Below are 13620 nucleotides of genomic sequence, written 5' to 3'. Positions count from 1 at the left end.
AGGCCACAAGATTATCCCACGGGACCATTAAAGAAGATTCCGAGAGCAGATTAGAAGAAACATGTAATAAACAACATGCAGTAAACATGTAATAAACAACATGCAGTAAACAAGAGTAATTATCCAATGAGAGTCTCCCATGTGTAGGACCCCAAAGGATCACACACACATCTCTAAAAAAATCAAGTCTCACACCCATGTGATAACTTTTTTAAAGATCTGCGTCAAATTTAATAGTAATTCTTTGAGATCCTACACATGGGTGTAAAAGAGTCTCCTAGGATTAAACAATAATTGAAACATTTCACCCCCCTCCCATGCACCCTTTCCGAGGGTCCGCTATCTCAAAAAACACTAAATGTGTCAAATTTACTTCAATCGAGTCTAAATCCTTATGATTTTAAGCCTAGACCGAAGCAAAGCAAAACCTGGTGCAACTACATCCATCAAGTTCGAGCCGCTTCGATCATATTCAGACTTTGGACCGATTCAACCGAAACTTCGAGTGAAACAAAGAAATATCTAAATAAAAGTAATTTTTTGTTTTTTTTTTCCATTGTTTTTATATATGTACAAATAAATGGCTAATTTATTAATATTAAATTTTTTTAAAAAAATCCGGAGTCTTTGCCCGAAGAGCTGAAGCACCAAATTGCTTCATTTTTTTTTCACCAAACCAAAAAAACTCCAAAGCGATTCTGACAACATTGGAAAAAGCAAACCCTTGATTTGACTATTTTTGGCAACAAACCCTTGATTTCACTATTTTCAGCAAGATTTCACTATTTTCGGCAAGTAGGCAGAGCACATGCAGAGTTTGCTTCTTCGTTTTTTTGAGACCAGAATTTGCTGTTCCAATTCAAACAAGAAGAAAAAGATAGAAAGAAAACTGGGCATGCAGGCATAAAATTCGCATGGAAAGGGGGGAGGGGGAGAGAGGATGAGAAGACCAATACAAAATCCACAATGCCTGTGTGAAACAGGGAACCAATCGCAAATCCAAACACAAAAGCCATTAACAGAGACGCAAACCTCAACTATGCACGATCGCCGCTCAACTCTTATTCCGAAGTAATGTAGCCTCCGTAATTTGTATACCATAGGATACACAGAATCAGAAACTAAACATGCAAATCACATCCCATAATTTATCAAGGTTCTCCCATATAATCCACATAATTCACTGAACTACGGTTCCTACCATCTGGAGAGAATGTCAGGGATTCACTGAACTTGAATTCCTCCTACCTAAACAAAGAGAGATTGATACAAAACTGCATTTCGAACCTAAATTCAATATCATGCCTTACACAAAAAGTATAGCGAAAGTACCACCATCACCATGTTTCAAGAACTAACCTCTTTTAAAGGAGCCTTGAAACTCACTTCTTAACCTCCTCGTACTCAGCCTCAGATGCCTGGTCCCCACCGCCCTGTGAGCCCCCGGCACCACCAGCGGAGCCACCTCCTTTGCTCATGTGTTCCCCAATCTTTGAAACGGCCTTGTTCGCTGCATCGAGCTTGGCCTTGATCTCTTCAGCATTCTCTCCTCCCATAGCATTCCTCAAGTCAGACAATGCACTCTCTATCTCCGAAATCACTTCGGCTGGCACCTTGTCTCTGTACTCTGAAATACTCTTCTCGATGCTATATATGGTTGTATCTGCACTGTTCCTTATATCAATAAAATTCTTTCTCTCCTGGTCCCTTTGTGCATGGAGCTCAGCTTCTTTAACCATTTTCTGTATCTCATCTTCTGAGAGCCCACCAGATGAACGGATGGTTATCTGTTGCTCTTTACCAGTGGCCTTATCCTTTGCCGAAACAGTCACTATACCATTGGCATCAATATCAAAGGTGACCTCAATTTGAGGCATTCCTCGAGGGGCAGGGGGGATGCCCACAAGCTCGAACTCTCCTAAAAGCTTATTGTCAGCTGCCATCTCTCTCTCTCCTTGAAGAACACGAACCCCAACTTGGATTTGGTTATCGGCAGCTGTAGAGAAGACTTGGCTCTTCTTGGTTGGGATTGTAGTATTTCTGTTGATAAGACGAGTGAATATGCCACCTAGGGTTTCAATTCCTAGAGAGAGAGGAGTCACATCTAGCAAAAGAAGCTCCTTCACATCTCCACGAAGGATGCCACCTTGAATGGCAGCACCCATTGCTACTGCCTCATCCGGGTTCACTCCCTTGCTAGGGCTCTTCCCAAAAATTTCAGCCACCACTTCTTGGACTTTCGGCACTCGAGTCATGCCTCCAACCAAAAGTACTTCATCAACTTCTTTAGTGGAGATCCCAGCATCTTTTAAGCAGCTTTTGCAGGGGGTTCGAGTTCGCTCAATAAGGTGGTTGACGAGGCTCTCGTACTTGGAGCGAGTAAGTGTGATGTTGAGGTGTTTAGCACCAGAGGCATCGGCGGTGATGAAAGGGAGGTTGATCTCAGTTTGGGTCGTGGAGGAGAGCTCAATCTTGGCCTTCTCAGCAGCTTCACGGAGCCTTTGGAGGGCAAGACGATCCTTTGAGAGGTCAATGCCCTCAGTCCTCTTGAACTCGCTCACAAGGAAGTCCAAGAGGGTGTTGTCAAAGTCCTCACCACCCAAGAATGTGTCTCCATTAGTTGCTTTAACCTGTATAAAGTTTTAAACATGAGGTACAACGGACTTGAAACATGGCACATTTTTCAAAACAAAGATTGCAAACTTGTACTAGTCCAGTGAACAAAGAAAAAGATTGTCCATTGGGTCAACACTGTCCCAGCTTCGACGGGGAGAGAGAGGCACCCATCGTTTGGATAATGCATGGTAACAGCAGATCCCACTCTCCAAATCATTTCAATACACATTGATGACCCCAACAGACTAGGGTTGATTCATCAACAGAAAGGACTACAGTTCCTTCAATATGAAAAATGCAGGAGAAACAGTGAACTCAAAATACCAATTTAAAGTGGGGTAAGAGTGAAGGGCCGTTATTGTAGAGTGGACCATGAAAGGGCCCAGAGGACCATTAGGATCAATACTGATGTGCCCACTCATTCCACTGTCAATTTATGGGCATACACGACCTCATTGGACAGCTACCACATCTGGAAAAGGACAAATGATTTTCCCAAGGTCCAGTGGCTTAGAGTACACTTCTCCATAGAAAGAAAAAACAATGAAACCAAAATGCAAACAATTCGTATGTTTTTTTAGTTAGTGACTTCGCAACCAGATCAAGGCTAATGTCTCACGACTATTTGCGCATCAAACATTTTTTTTTTTTTTTGAAAATAATTTGCCCATCAAACCTATTCAGCTTGCTGAAAACACAACAATCCCTTACCTCAAAGACCCCATTGGAGATCTCCAAGATAGAAACATCAAAAGTACCCCCTCCAAGATCAAAGACTGCTATGAGACCCTCCTTGTTGTTCATCCCATAGGACAGAGCAGCAGCTGTGGGCTCATTGATAATCCTCTGAACATCAAGACCAGCAATTCTTCCTGCATCCTTTGTTGCCTGCCTCTGCGCATCATTAAAATAGGCTGGGACTGTGATCACAGCTTTGGTCACAGATTTCCCAAGGTACGATTCAGCTGTTTCCTTCATTTTTGTCAAAACAAAGGCCCCAATTTGGCTTGGAGAATATTGTTGACCATTGGCCTCAACCCAAGCATCACCATTTGGGGCCCTGACAATCTTGTAAGGAACCATCTTCATCTCCTTCTGAGTCTGAGGATCATCGAATTTTCTCCCAATTAGGCGCTTAGTCCCAAAAATAGTGTTTGTAGGGTTTGTTACAGCCTGGCGCTTGGCTGGGGTTCCAACGAGAAGCTCTCCCTTCGGGTTAAAGGCGACCACTGATGGAGTTGTTCGAGCTCCTTCAGAGTTTTCAACCACTTTTGGATTCTGCACATTTCATGGCTAAGTTAGTTACCAACGAAAGCATCTCTGAAGAAAACGCATTTAAAAGCAATCAGGAAGGAACATCAAGCTGTACTAAAACTAGGACAAATAAACAACAATCACTGGACCATGGTTTCTTACACTGCTTGCCAAATCATAGTGTTGTTTCCCTTAGAACAATAAGAGAAGATGAACACCTTTACACATGAATGGCAGGCAAATATCAAGACATTATACATATCATAGTTAAAAATTTAAAATAGAATAGTTAGAAATTTTCTCTGACAGATTAGGATTTTTTATTTTCAATTTGGCTTGAGGAAATTACTTTATAATACAGATAAAAATATATTAGGCAAGAAAGCAAAGTACCTTTCCCTCCATGACAGCCACACATGAATTTGTTGTACCCAAGTCAATTCCAATGACATCATTCCCAGCAGGTTTTGAGCTACACAACATAAGTTGGACACCTTGGTTAGGAAGGAAAGACAATAGATACCATGCTTTTTGAAACTGTTTTTTTTTTTTTTTTTTGAAACTGCAATAGATACAATTATCATGCAAAAGAACACATAATTGTTGTTATTCAGATCAATAACCAGGGTCTCCCAATCAAGGGGTCGATCACGCTCCGCAAGCTAGCTCCTATGCTTTACGGAGGGGATCTCACTCCTCTCAAGTCTTAGACCTTGGGATCTGAATCCTTCCTACTAGAAATCGAGATCCTGAGTTACACAGGATCCAAATGCCTTTGCATCATATCTAAGCGTTCATAGGTACAGTAGACTGAGGTTCACCCAACAAGGGATCAAGATTCCCCTAGGAGTAGATTCATAATCCCTCTTGTCCTCTTAAATGGGTCACGAATTTGAACATTGAGCTTCAACTTACCGCAATGTAATTGCTATTTGGCATAACTAGTCAACATTTTTATATAATATATTAGCTTCAAGTTTCGTTCACACAATTTCCGATGGTGGTAGACTATACTGTCCCTTTGGGCTCTTTAACAAGTCATGAGTTACCTTGTGCTTCAGATTAATACTTTTGTTAGCACTTTTTATACAACAAAGAAGGATGGCCATGATTATTATTACATTCCATAAAGTTATAAACTACACTCAAATAATGCATAAAATATAATCTTACGTAATGATTAAATTTTCTTAATTTTTTATAGAATTTCAATCTCTGAAATTCTTCAGTGCCTTATTATAATATGAACTATGCTCGAAGGAGTACAGAATATTAAATTATTATAGAGTGATTGGACTTCTTACACTTTTAATAAAATTTTGAAATGAAAATTCAATAATCATTTGCAATATTATATGGATTGTGCTCCCAACCTAGCAAACCCCAGTTAAGTGCACTTCAGGACCTTGATTTTTAACGAAATGGAGCTCAGACCTGTGGAACTTATCATTCGATCCCCAGATGTTGGAATCGAGCTCCCGGAACATATTGGATCTCAATCCCTAAATTTTGGGATATACAAACAGTGATCCCAAACTTAAGACCTTCTAGCCTTTCACAATCCCTCGCTTCCAATCCGATCGAGGAAAAACCCCAATCTGGATCCCGGTAACTACGATTAGATTACCTGAATGGTCTTGCCAAACTTGCCCATCTGTTGCACCAAGGAGATCTTGTGTATGGCGGCACTGCATTGCTACCAACCTGTCACCAAAAGAAACCAAATATGAATCAAGATATCTTGTAGGTGATATCAAACTACCTTTTATCATATCCCAAATAGAACCATTACACGCTTTCCAAACATGATTAAAGAGAACCCAATACGGTTTCTGTAAAAGATCACAGTTGAGAAATTCAATCAATCGAAAAATAAGGATTTAAATAACAAAAATTAACAGTTAAACTAGAGACGCAATGGAATGTTCCACACACTGCAACTTCATTTAGGATCATCAGTGATACATTCTTTTTTCTATATTAATTTAGGATAATCCCTCCACATGTAACCTGTAGAAATCTACAAATTGAAAACTGAACACAGGAGAGGACGGCCAATTGCAATTGAAGTTCATTAATATTAAAATACAGAGAAACTACAATCGGAAAACTGTGTATACATAAAATGGCAATAGGAACATCACAAATTTATACAAGTAGCGCCCCGAAAGAAAAGCTCTAATCAATAGGGACCCATACTTAACACTTAAAAAAATAAATAAATAATGAATAACGGAAGTTCCTCATCTTCCTCATCCACAGTCAATCCTCAAAGGAAACCTCCTTCCTCACAATTCCTTCCATGTCCAACCATGATCTCTTTGGAAGTATTTGAACTGTTACCAAAACCTAGTGTTAAAGACTCCGGGGGGAAAATAAGATACATATCTTCCCCATCCCAAGGACCCCTCTTCCAAGTCCCAAACCAGGGAATAATGCACAAAAATCAACATTTAGATATCATCACAATAGGAGAAAACGCAGAGTCGAATTTCTCACAACTCCACTTGAATCTGGTGCCATGTAAAACAAGAACCTCAAATGCCAATCCATCCATTCTATAGAAAACCAGAAAATAAGATACATATCTTCCCCATCCCAAGGACCCCTCTTCCAAGTCCAAACCAGAAAATAATGCACCAAAATCCACATTTAGATATCATCGCAATAGGAGAAAAAGCAAAGTTGAATTTCTCACAAGTCCACATGAATCTGGTGCCATGTAAAACAAGAACCTCAAATGCCAATCCATCCATTCTATAGAAAACCACTTAGTCATCCTATTCAGGGAAATAAACCCCTCCCCTTACTTCTCCTCTTGAACTCATTGTTCCATCATAAAGAAACTTAATAGACCTTTAAAAGTAACAGTAATTGATGGCCCACTACGGCGCCAAGCATACATGCACCTCGCAGGCAAGGTCCACATGTGCTCATGCTGTACCAAACACTAAAAAACTTCAAATAGCTTCCCAGTGGTCACGATCAGGTGGTAGCACGCAAGACATGCACGTGATAATAGACACGTTATCTGATCATATTCTGGCAAGAGCTCCTCCATAAAATTTTGTAAGTTCAGACTTCAGACAATCTCCGAAATTTTCCATTGATAGAGACTATCCCTGCCATCATGCCAGGAATGGAATCCAGCCAAATTCAGCTGAATACAAACTCAAAACCTCAATATCACTCCCAAAGAACCAACACTAAATGCAATCTCCTGATTGATAACCCATGGTTTAAATCATTAGATGTCAAAAAAGACTCAAAAGTCAAAAATTAGTGCAGTATGGGTGTGCAGATCCTTTCTCCCCCGTCCCCATCAATCTATTCCACTGTGACAAGGTAAATAAAAAGATCAACTGACCAAATTTATTATGATAGTCACAGGTCCCTCTGTTTTCTCCTTAACCCCCAACACAGGAGATGTGACTCCTATTGCTCTCCTCGACTGCATATTTTTACAAATATAACTGAAAACATTTCATTGATATAGTACCAGAAACCAAACTCAACATTACCCTCAGCCAAATACAAATAAAGATGAATAACAGAGCACTCTAAATTGTAGTTACCACATATGCATCAGAGCCTCACAAATTTTAGAACAAATTTGCAACCATTCCTTGAATGTAGATTTATTTTTACATAAGATCTCACTGTACAATTGTCTGTGAAGCATGTGATGCATTGTGAACTAAACACAAATGAGGTAAAACTATGCAAGGGAATCATAAGAAATTTCCCATAATAAACCACTGACCAATCTATAACCTCTTGATGAGGAACTTAATGATGTTTTAACTGACGTAGCACACAGCAAAAACTAAAAATATGTTAGAGTCAATCTCTACCGGATATACAAATAAAACTGAGGGAGGTAGTTTGAGCCACTTAGTAGACATACCACCCAAGAAGGACTCCACTTATTTCAAGACAAAAAAAAAAACAAAAGCAACACCCAGTGGAAGAAACAAGAAGTCCAAAATCCATCTCCAAACAATTTCTTAAAGAATTAACAGGTCGAAACTCTCCTGAGCCTTGATACAAACATTTTTTAACCTCCCCCACAAGGTTTAAAGCATCCAAATTGTTAAAGAGGCAGTCCATTCATCTTAACCCATTCCAGGTATGGGGATGAGTAGCATGATTTCTTTAACAAAACTCTCACATACTGGTAAAGCCAAGATTTGTAAAAGAAAGATGACACAGAAATGTCAACAAGCTTACATGAAATGTTGACTGTTGAACATCACATTATATAGGATGGAATAACTACCATGTAATCCACATACTACATTTTGTAAGCATCATACATGCACATCAACAAATTAGCAAGATCAAACTGCAAACGATCACTTGAAATTATGCATGGGAAATGAGAAATTTACAATTAATTGTGATTTCAACAGATGTATCAATTCTAACGGCAAAAGTCTTTCCATATATTGTCAATCGTCAATCTAAATACCAATAATCCCCAAGATAACATCTATTACTATGGGTATTCATTCACATATACCAAAAGGAGATACTCCTTATGTCAATAAATGCAAATGGCACGTGAGTCACCACTTAGATGCCCACTAAAAGTAAGTACGTATGAGATAAAGAATATAAATTACATCAAAAAAAAATTTTATGGTCAGCATAGACAGGGATGTGGCATAAGCCCTTTCTAAACTGAGACATGCATATAAATCTTCAGCTTCATATTCAAATGCTAAATATTAGCAGAAAGAAACATCTCATGCATACTTTCATACATATTTTGCATCAATTTGGTAATTTCAATATAGGCACAGTGAAATGCACCTAATGATTCTTTTCATTGTATAGAAGTCTCTAAATTCCATCTCTAACAAAATAATTCAGTTGAAAGAAAGACATAAAAGTGAGCAAGCTTTTTTCAACAATATTTATAAAATATTCATCCAGCATGCTTGAAAGACATGACTTTACAAAAATTCATTCACCAACACAACCAAGACAATCAAGGCATTATATCATCTAAAATCCACTTGAAAATGGTGTGATCTGCATCACGGCCAACTTATGACCGTCAACCATTTGATAAGCAAAGAAGATTCAAGAGAATCCAAGCACATTAAAGAAGATTAATCACATTGATTATGAAGTCACAAATACATGGCAGATTGGACAAATGAAGTCTCAAAAAGTAGCACTACTTGTTTAAACATCAACATGTCACCTTCAAGAGTACATGGAAATCATAAAATTAGCAGGTAAAACCCAATTGAACCCAGTAGATGAACAATGTCAAACAGCCATGAGTAGCGCACAACAGATTAGAAGGAATCAAGCAAACGCATCCATTCACAATATTAAACTTCAATGAATCCCATCAAAAACCTGAGAAGCCCTCTTGGGTTTACCAGAAATCTAGCAATTAATTAAGTTCATAGCTCATACACATTGAATAAATTTTGTTAACGCCACTCCCACCAGTATCTCAGAAAGTCCACAAAAAAAAATATCCTATCTCGAAGTAGAATGAATACCCTCTATACATGCACTATAACCCCATTTTTTTGAACTGGGTCATGATCTCAGTGCTTCTCTAACTCTGACAATCCAAGAGAAACAAAGAAGGCAGCACTTCGAACTATTGATCAAAAGATCGGCCGATTTTCAAAAAATTGGCCGACTAAATCAGGATCGGTCACTGGCCGATCCCGAGTAGTCCCGATTCCAACAGTCATGTATTCTGAATTTTTTTTATTGCAATAATCAGTTGATTTTTTGTACTAATCAGCACAAATCAGCCAATTAGTGCATTAATCAGCACACTAGCCTCTCTCTATTTGTTTTTCTATTGGGTTCTCTTTCTCTCCCCCTCTCTCACTCTCTTTCTCCCTTACTCTCTCTCTCCCTCTCTATCTGTTGGGTTGGGGCAGGTCCCTGCCCCAACCTCTCTCTCTCTCACACTGTTGAGGCAGGCTGCCCCAATGTCTCTCTCACTCTCTCTCTCTCTGGAATTGTTGGGGCAGGAGACTGTCCCAACCTCTCTCACCTCCCTCTCTCCCTCTCTCACACCTCTATCTCTAACTGTTGAGCAGGGGGCTGCCCCAACCTCTCTCTCTCTCTCTCTCTCTCTCTCACTCAAATTGTTGCAGCAGGACTGCCCCAACGTCTCTTTCTCACTCTCTGGAACTATTGGGGAAGGGGACTACCCCAACCTCCCTCTCCCTCCCTCTCTCACCTCTCTCTCTCACTCACTCTCTAACTGTTGGAGCAGAGGCCTGCCCCAACCTCTCTCTCTAACTGTTGGGGCAGGGGCCCGCCCCAACCTTTCTCTCTCAGTCTCTCTGTTGGGTTCTTTCTCTCTCTAACTGTTGGGGCAAGCCTGCCCCCCAATGTCTCTCTCTCTCTCTCTCTCTCTCTCTCTCTCTCTCTCTCTCTCTCTCTCTCTCTCTCACTGTTGGGGCAAGCCTGCCCCAATGTCTCTCTCACTCTTTCTCTCTCTCTGGAACTGCTGGGCCAGCCTCTCTCTCTCTAACTGAAAAAGTATTGCTTCAGGTGCCTAAATATTTTCTCTAAAACCCAATTATTCCTATAATATTGTTTGTTTTGCTTTTTTACGACTATAAAAAAACAATACATGTAAATTTTAAACATTTTTTATAAACTTTTTACAATTTTTATGAGATTTTTTTCCGAAATCGCATTTTTCAAGAAAAATCGGAGCACTGATCGGTCGATTTAGTCGGAATTGGTCCAACTAATCGGATCAGGTCAGGACTGACTAGTCGGCCCGATTATTTCTTTTGAACACTGCTTCAAACTTCACTCAAATGAAGACTGGCCAATATAACTCGAGAGAGATAGGACTAAGCCATTAAGTAAAACCCAGGAATTTTAACCAAGATTTGCATATTGCACTGGAGAGACAACTGACTTTTGTCCACAATTGTCCAAGGGGAGTTCAACAATATCATCCAAATATTTCTTGAGTGCTCAGTTTTTTTCAAGGAGGTCCATAAAGACCTAACGCATCTCCAATATAACAGCAATGCCAACATTATCTCCTATAAACAGATAAACTTTTGGATATTTAAAGAAAATAGGAACATCTTACAAGATTGTCATAGAATCTAAGGGATTTCAAAATTAAAGGGCCACTTGCACTTTTGTTCTTTACAAATGAATTGAGATATGAATGACAGTCACATTTACAAGTTATAATTCATTGTCTGACACAATGAGCACGTGAAACTCTTTTTCGTGTAAAGTAAACTCAGTGCCTTTCCCTTAAAGAAACCAACAAAGACATGTAAAGGAGCAGTAATATTTGGTCCCAAAGATAAGAAATATAGTATCCCATGCTGAGGAATAATTCAATTATTCGGAGATAACTCGTGAAAATATCCAATGGAAAGGAAGGTGAGAAATGATTATATTCTGACCAGCACATTAAAAATATAAAGCTAGGGATGATTATTTCTTTCTTATGAATATTTTTTGCCTTAATTATTATCTTTCTCATAATTTTTGCTAGATTTCATGCTAGGAGGCTACTAAAACACATAGAACATCATTTTTCATAACTTATAAGCTCTTTTTTAGAGCTTTCAATTCATCAGTGTTTCAAAAAGCGCTAAGCGGGTCCTAGGCGGCCTGGGTCCAGGCCGCCCAGCGCCCAAAACCTGGGCAGCCAGGTCAAATCCAAAAAGGATGTCCATTTGAATAAAAAAAGGATATATAGTATAAAAAATAAAAATTAGGTATTTAGGGTACTTACTCTGAGTTTGATTGCTCAATCTTCCTGAGTTTGATTGCTCAATCTTCAAACTTCCACCTCAAAGATGCTTTAAAGGATTCAAAATCTTCTAAAAAACCCACCAATAGATTTATTTATAAAGCATCAAAAATTAAATCTAATATGAATGGGTGATGTTTTGATCAATTATTGTCAACTTTGATAAACCCTTTGATCCTAAAGAAATCACCAAAAACCCGTCGATCCTAAAGAAATCACTAAAAGCTAATTTTTGGAGGCTTTCTCTCTCTAAAATGGGCTCCAATAAGTTTTAGATTTCAAATGAACTTAAAACCATCCTTCGAACCTTTTATATTTAAAAAAAAAAAATCAATACAAGAAAAAAAATTCCACCTCAGGGCGGGGCACCCACCTAGGCAAGGCGCATGCCCTGGGCTGGGCGCCCGCCTAGGCGGGTTCCATACCGCCTAGGCAGCCGCCCAGGGACTGCCGCTAAGATTGGCCACCCAGGCTTGGCCGCCTAGGCCTGGGTGATGTGCCCCGGCCTTCTGGACCGCCTAAGCGGCCGCCTAGGTGCTGGGCGATTTGCTTTTTGAATCACTGCGATTCATTTATCAATTTGAAGGATAGAATTAAGATCAAATATAAGATTCTATACTATAGACCACTCACGTGAAGCACAAAACACCAGAAAAACAGCTATTTCAAAAAGTATTCACACTAGTCAACTTCATCATAATTTTACTCCTTAGATCAAAATCAAATTGCAAAATCAATGGACTGGGGCTGAGGTCGTGGTGGTAGCACCCCTCATACATAAGTCGCACATCATGCTCTCCAATCCCAACAGCTTTGAAAACGTAACCATTCATAAAACGGGTAGGGGCCCACATTCCTCACTGAATTACCCAAAAAAACAAAAAAAAAATCCTGAACACCAGCCCATAAAACTAATTACAAAAATAATAATGGAATAAACATTTGTATATACATAAATAAATAACCATCTGTGTGCCGCGCACATAAAACCTTCTCTAGGACATTCACACAATGACCTTTTTTAAACTTGTGGGGGCCATTAATGAAGTCATAAAAATATGTAACAACCCATAAAAGCACCGCTATCGAATCTATAGATTTTTATACATGATAGAAATCAACTGCTAAATATAATGGTTCAGCATTTAAAATAGAAAGCATTGCTCTTTAATCCAAACATTTAATCTCCATTAACACAGGCATATAAATAAGCACCCACAATAAACGCATATCGGTCATATATGGTATGAGAAATGCAATGAACAGCAATACTAGAGCAATCATAGAAGCAAAAAATACAAATAACCAGTACAATTTCACCAGACAAAAGCAAAGAGCTAATCTTCACTACCCAAAATCTTTCCAACCTCACATAAAAAAGAAAAAAGAGAACTCTGAGCAAAAAGGAACCATTGATTGCAATAACGCTCCATGATAAAGGGAGAAACAACTGCAACTGTCAATAGATTGAGAGAGAGGGGGGTAAGACAGAGAAAAATCCGTGAGGGAAAAGTAATGAGATCTTGTGAATTGTGACGACTTACGAGCTTGTAAATGGAGGAGAGGGGAGAAGAGGAAGCGGGGATGGAGCGATTTCTGATGGCTCTGAGCATGACAGTAGCTGCCATCGCAGTGGTCGTCTTTCTCTCTCTACCTCTGTGGTGTTGTGGTGTCAAGGGTTTTGGAATTCAGGGTTTAAGAAATAGCGTTCTTCTATTTGCCCTAGAAAAATATGTGTTCCGGCTTCTCTCGCTCGAACGTTGTCACCTGCCTTTTATAGGGGGTTTGGGTCGGCAAAATAAACTTTAAATGAGGAGTGGTGGCCGTGCGTGTAACTTTTGCTCTAGAACAGTATAGAAACGTGTATGAACCATGGGTTGTGGAGTATGAAACTCTTTTAGTCCCCCTTTATGCGGAACAACTTAATATTATCCCAGAAATAGTCCATGTGTCCATAAGTATTTGAAAAA

At 39.3% G+C, this 13620-nt stretch overlaps 1 protein-coding gene across 1 annotated transcript; it reads right to left on the bottom strand.

Annotated features, from left to right (window-relative positions):
* Window positions 1–1040: 1040 nt before the first annotated feature.
* Window positions 1041–13397, bottom strand: LOC18446448 (heat shock 70 kDa protein, mitochondrial). The gene is made up of 5 exons (XM_011629588.3): window positions 13195–13397; window positions 5498–5574; window positions 4264–4342; window positions 3328–3894; window positions 1041–2630 (listed from the first exon to the last, which is right to left on the bottom strand). The coding sequence occupies exons 1-5, from the start codon at window positions 13276–13278 to the stop codon at window positions 1383–1385; spliced, it is 2055 nt and encodes a 684-aa protein (XP_011627890.1). The 5' UTR covers window positions 13279–13397; the 3' UTR covers window positions 1041–1382.
* Window positions 13398–13620: the final 223 nt, after the last annotated feature.

Source organism: Amborella trichopoda, chromosome 13, assembly GCF_054954075.1.
Source record: "Amborella trichopoda isolate Santa Cruz 75 chromosome 13, AtrichopodaSantaCruz75HAP2 v2.0, whole genome shotgun sequence".
In the NCBI taxonomy this organism is placed as follows: domain Eukaryota; kingdom Viridiplantae; phylum Streptophyta; class Magnoliopsida; order Amborellales; family Amborellaceae; genus Amborella; species Amborella trichopoda.
This window is presented reverse-complemented; position numbering and strand designations above follow the sequence as displayed.

Excerpts from the sequence above, each read along its gene's own strand:
- LOC18446448 (XM_011629588.3), bottom strand. The coding sequence starts at position 13,278 with ATGGCAGCTACTGTCATGCTCAGAGCCATCAGAAATCGCTCCATCCCC. Across the intron at positions 4,343-5,497 it reads AGTTTGGCAAGACCATTCAG|CTCAAAACCTGCTGGGAATG; the intron begins GTAATCTAATCG and ends TATGTTGTGTAG. Across the intron at positions 3,895-4,263 it reads TGGCTGTCATGGAGGGAAAG|AATCCAAAAGTGGTTGAAAA; the intron begins GTACTTTGCTTT and ends TGAAATGTGCAG.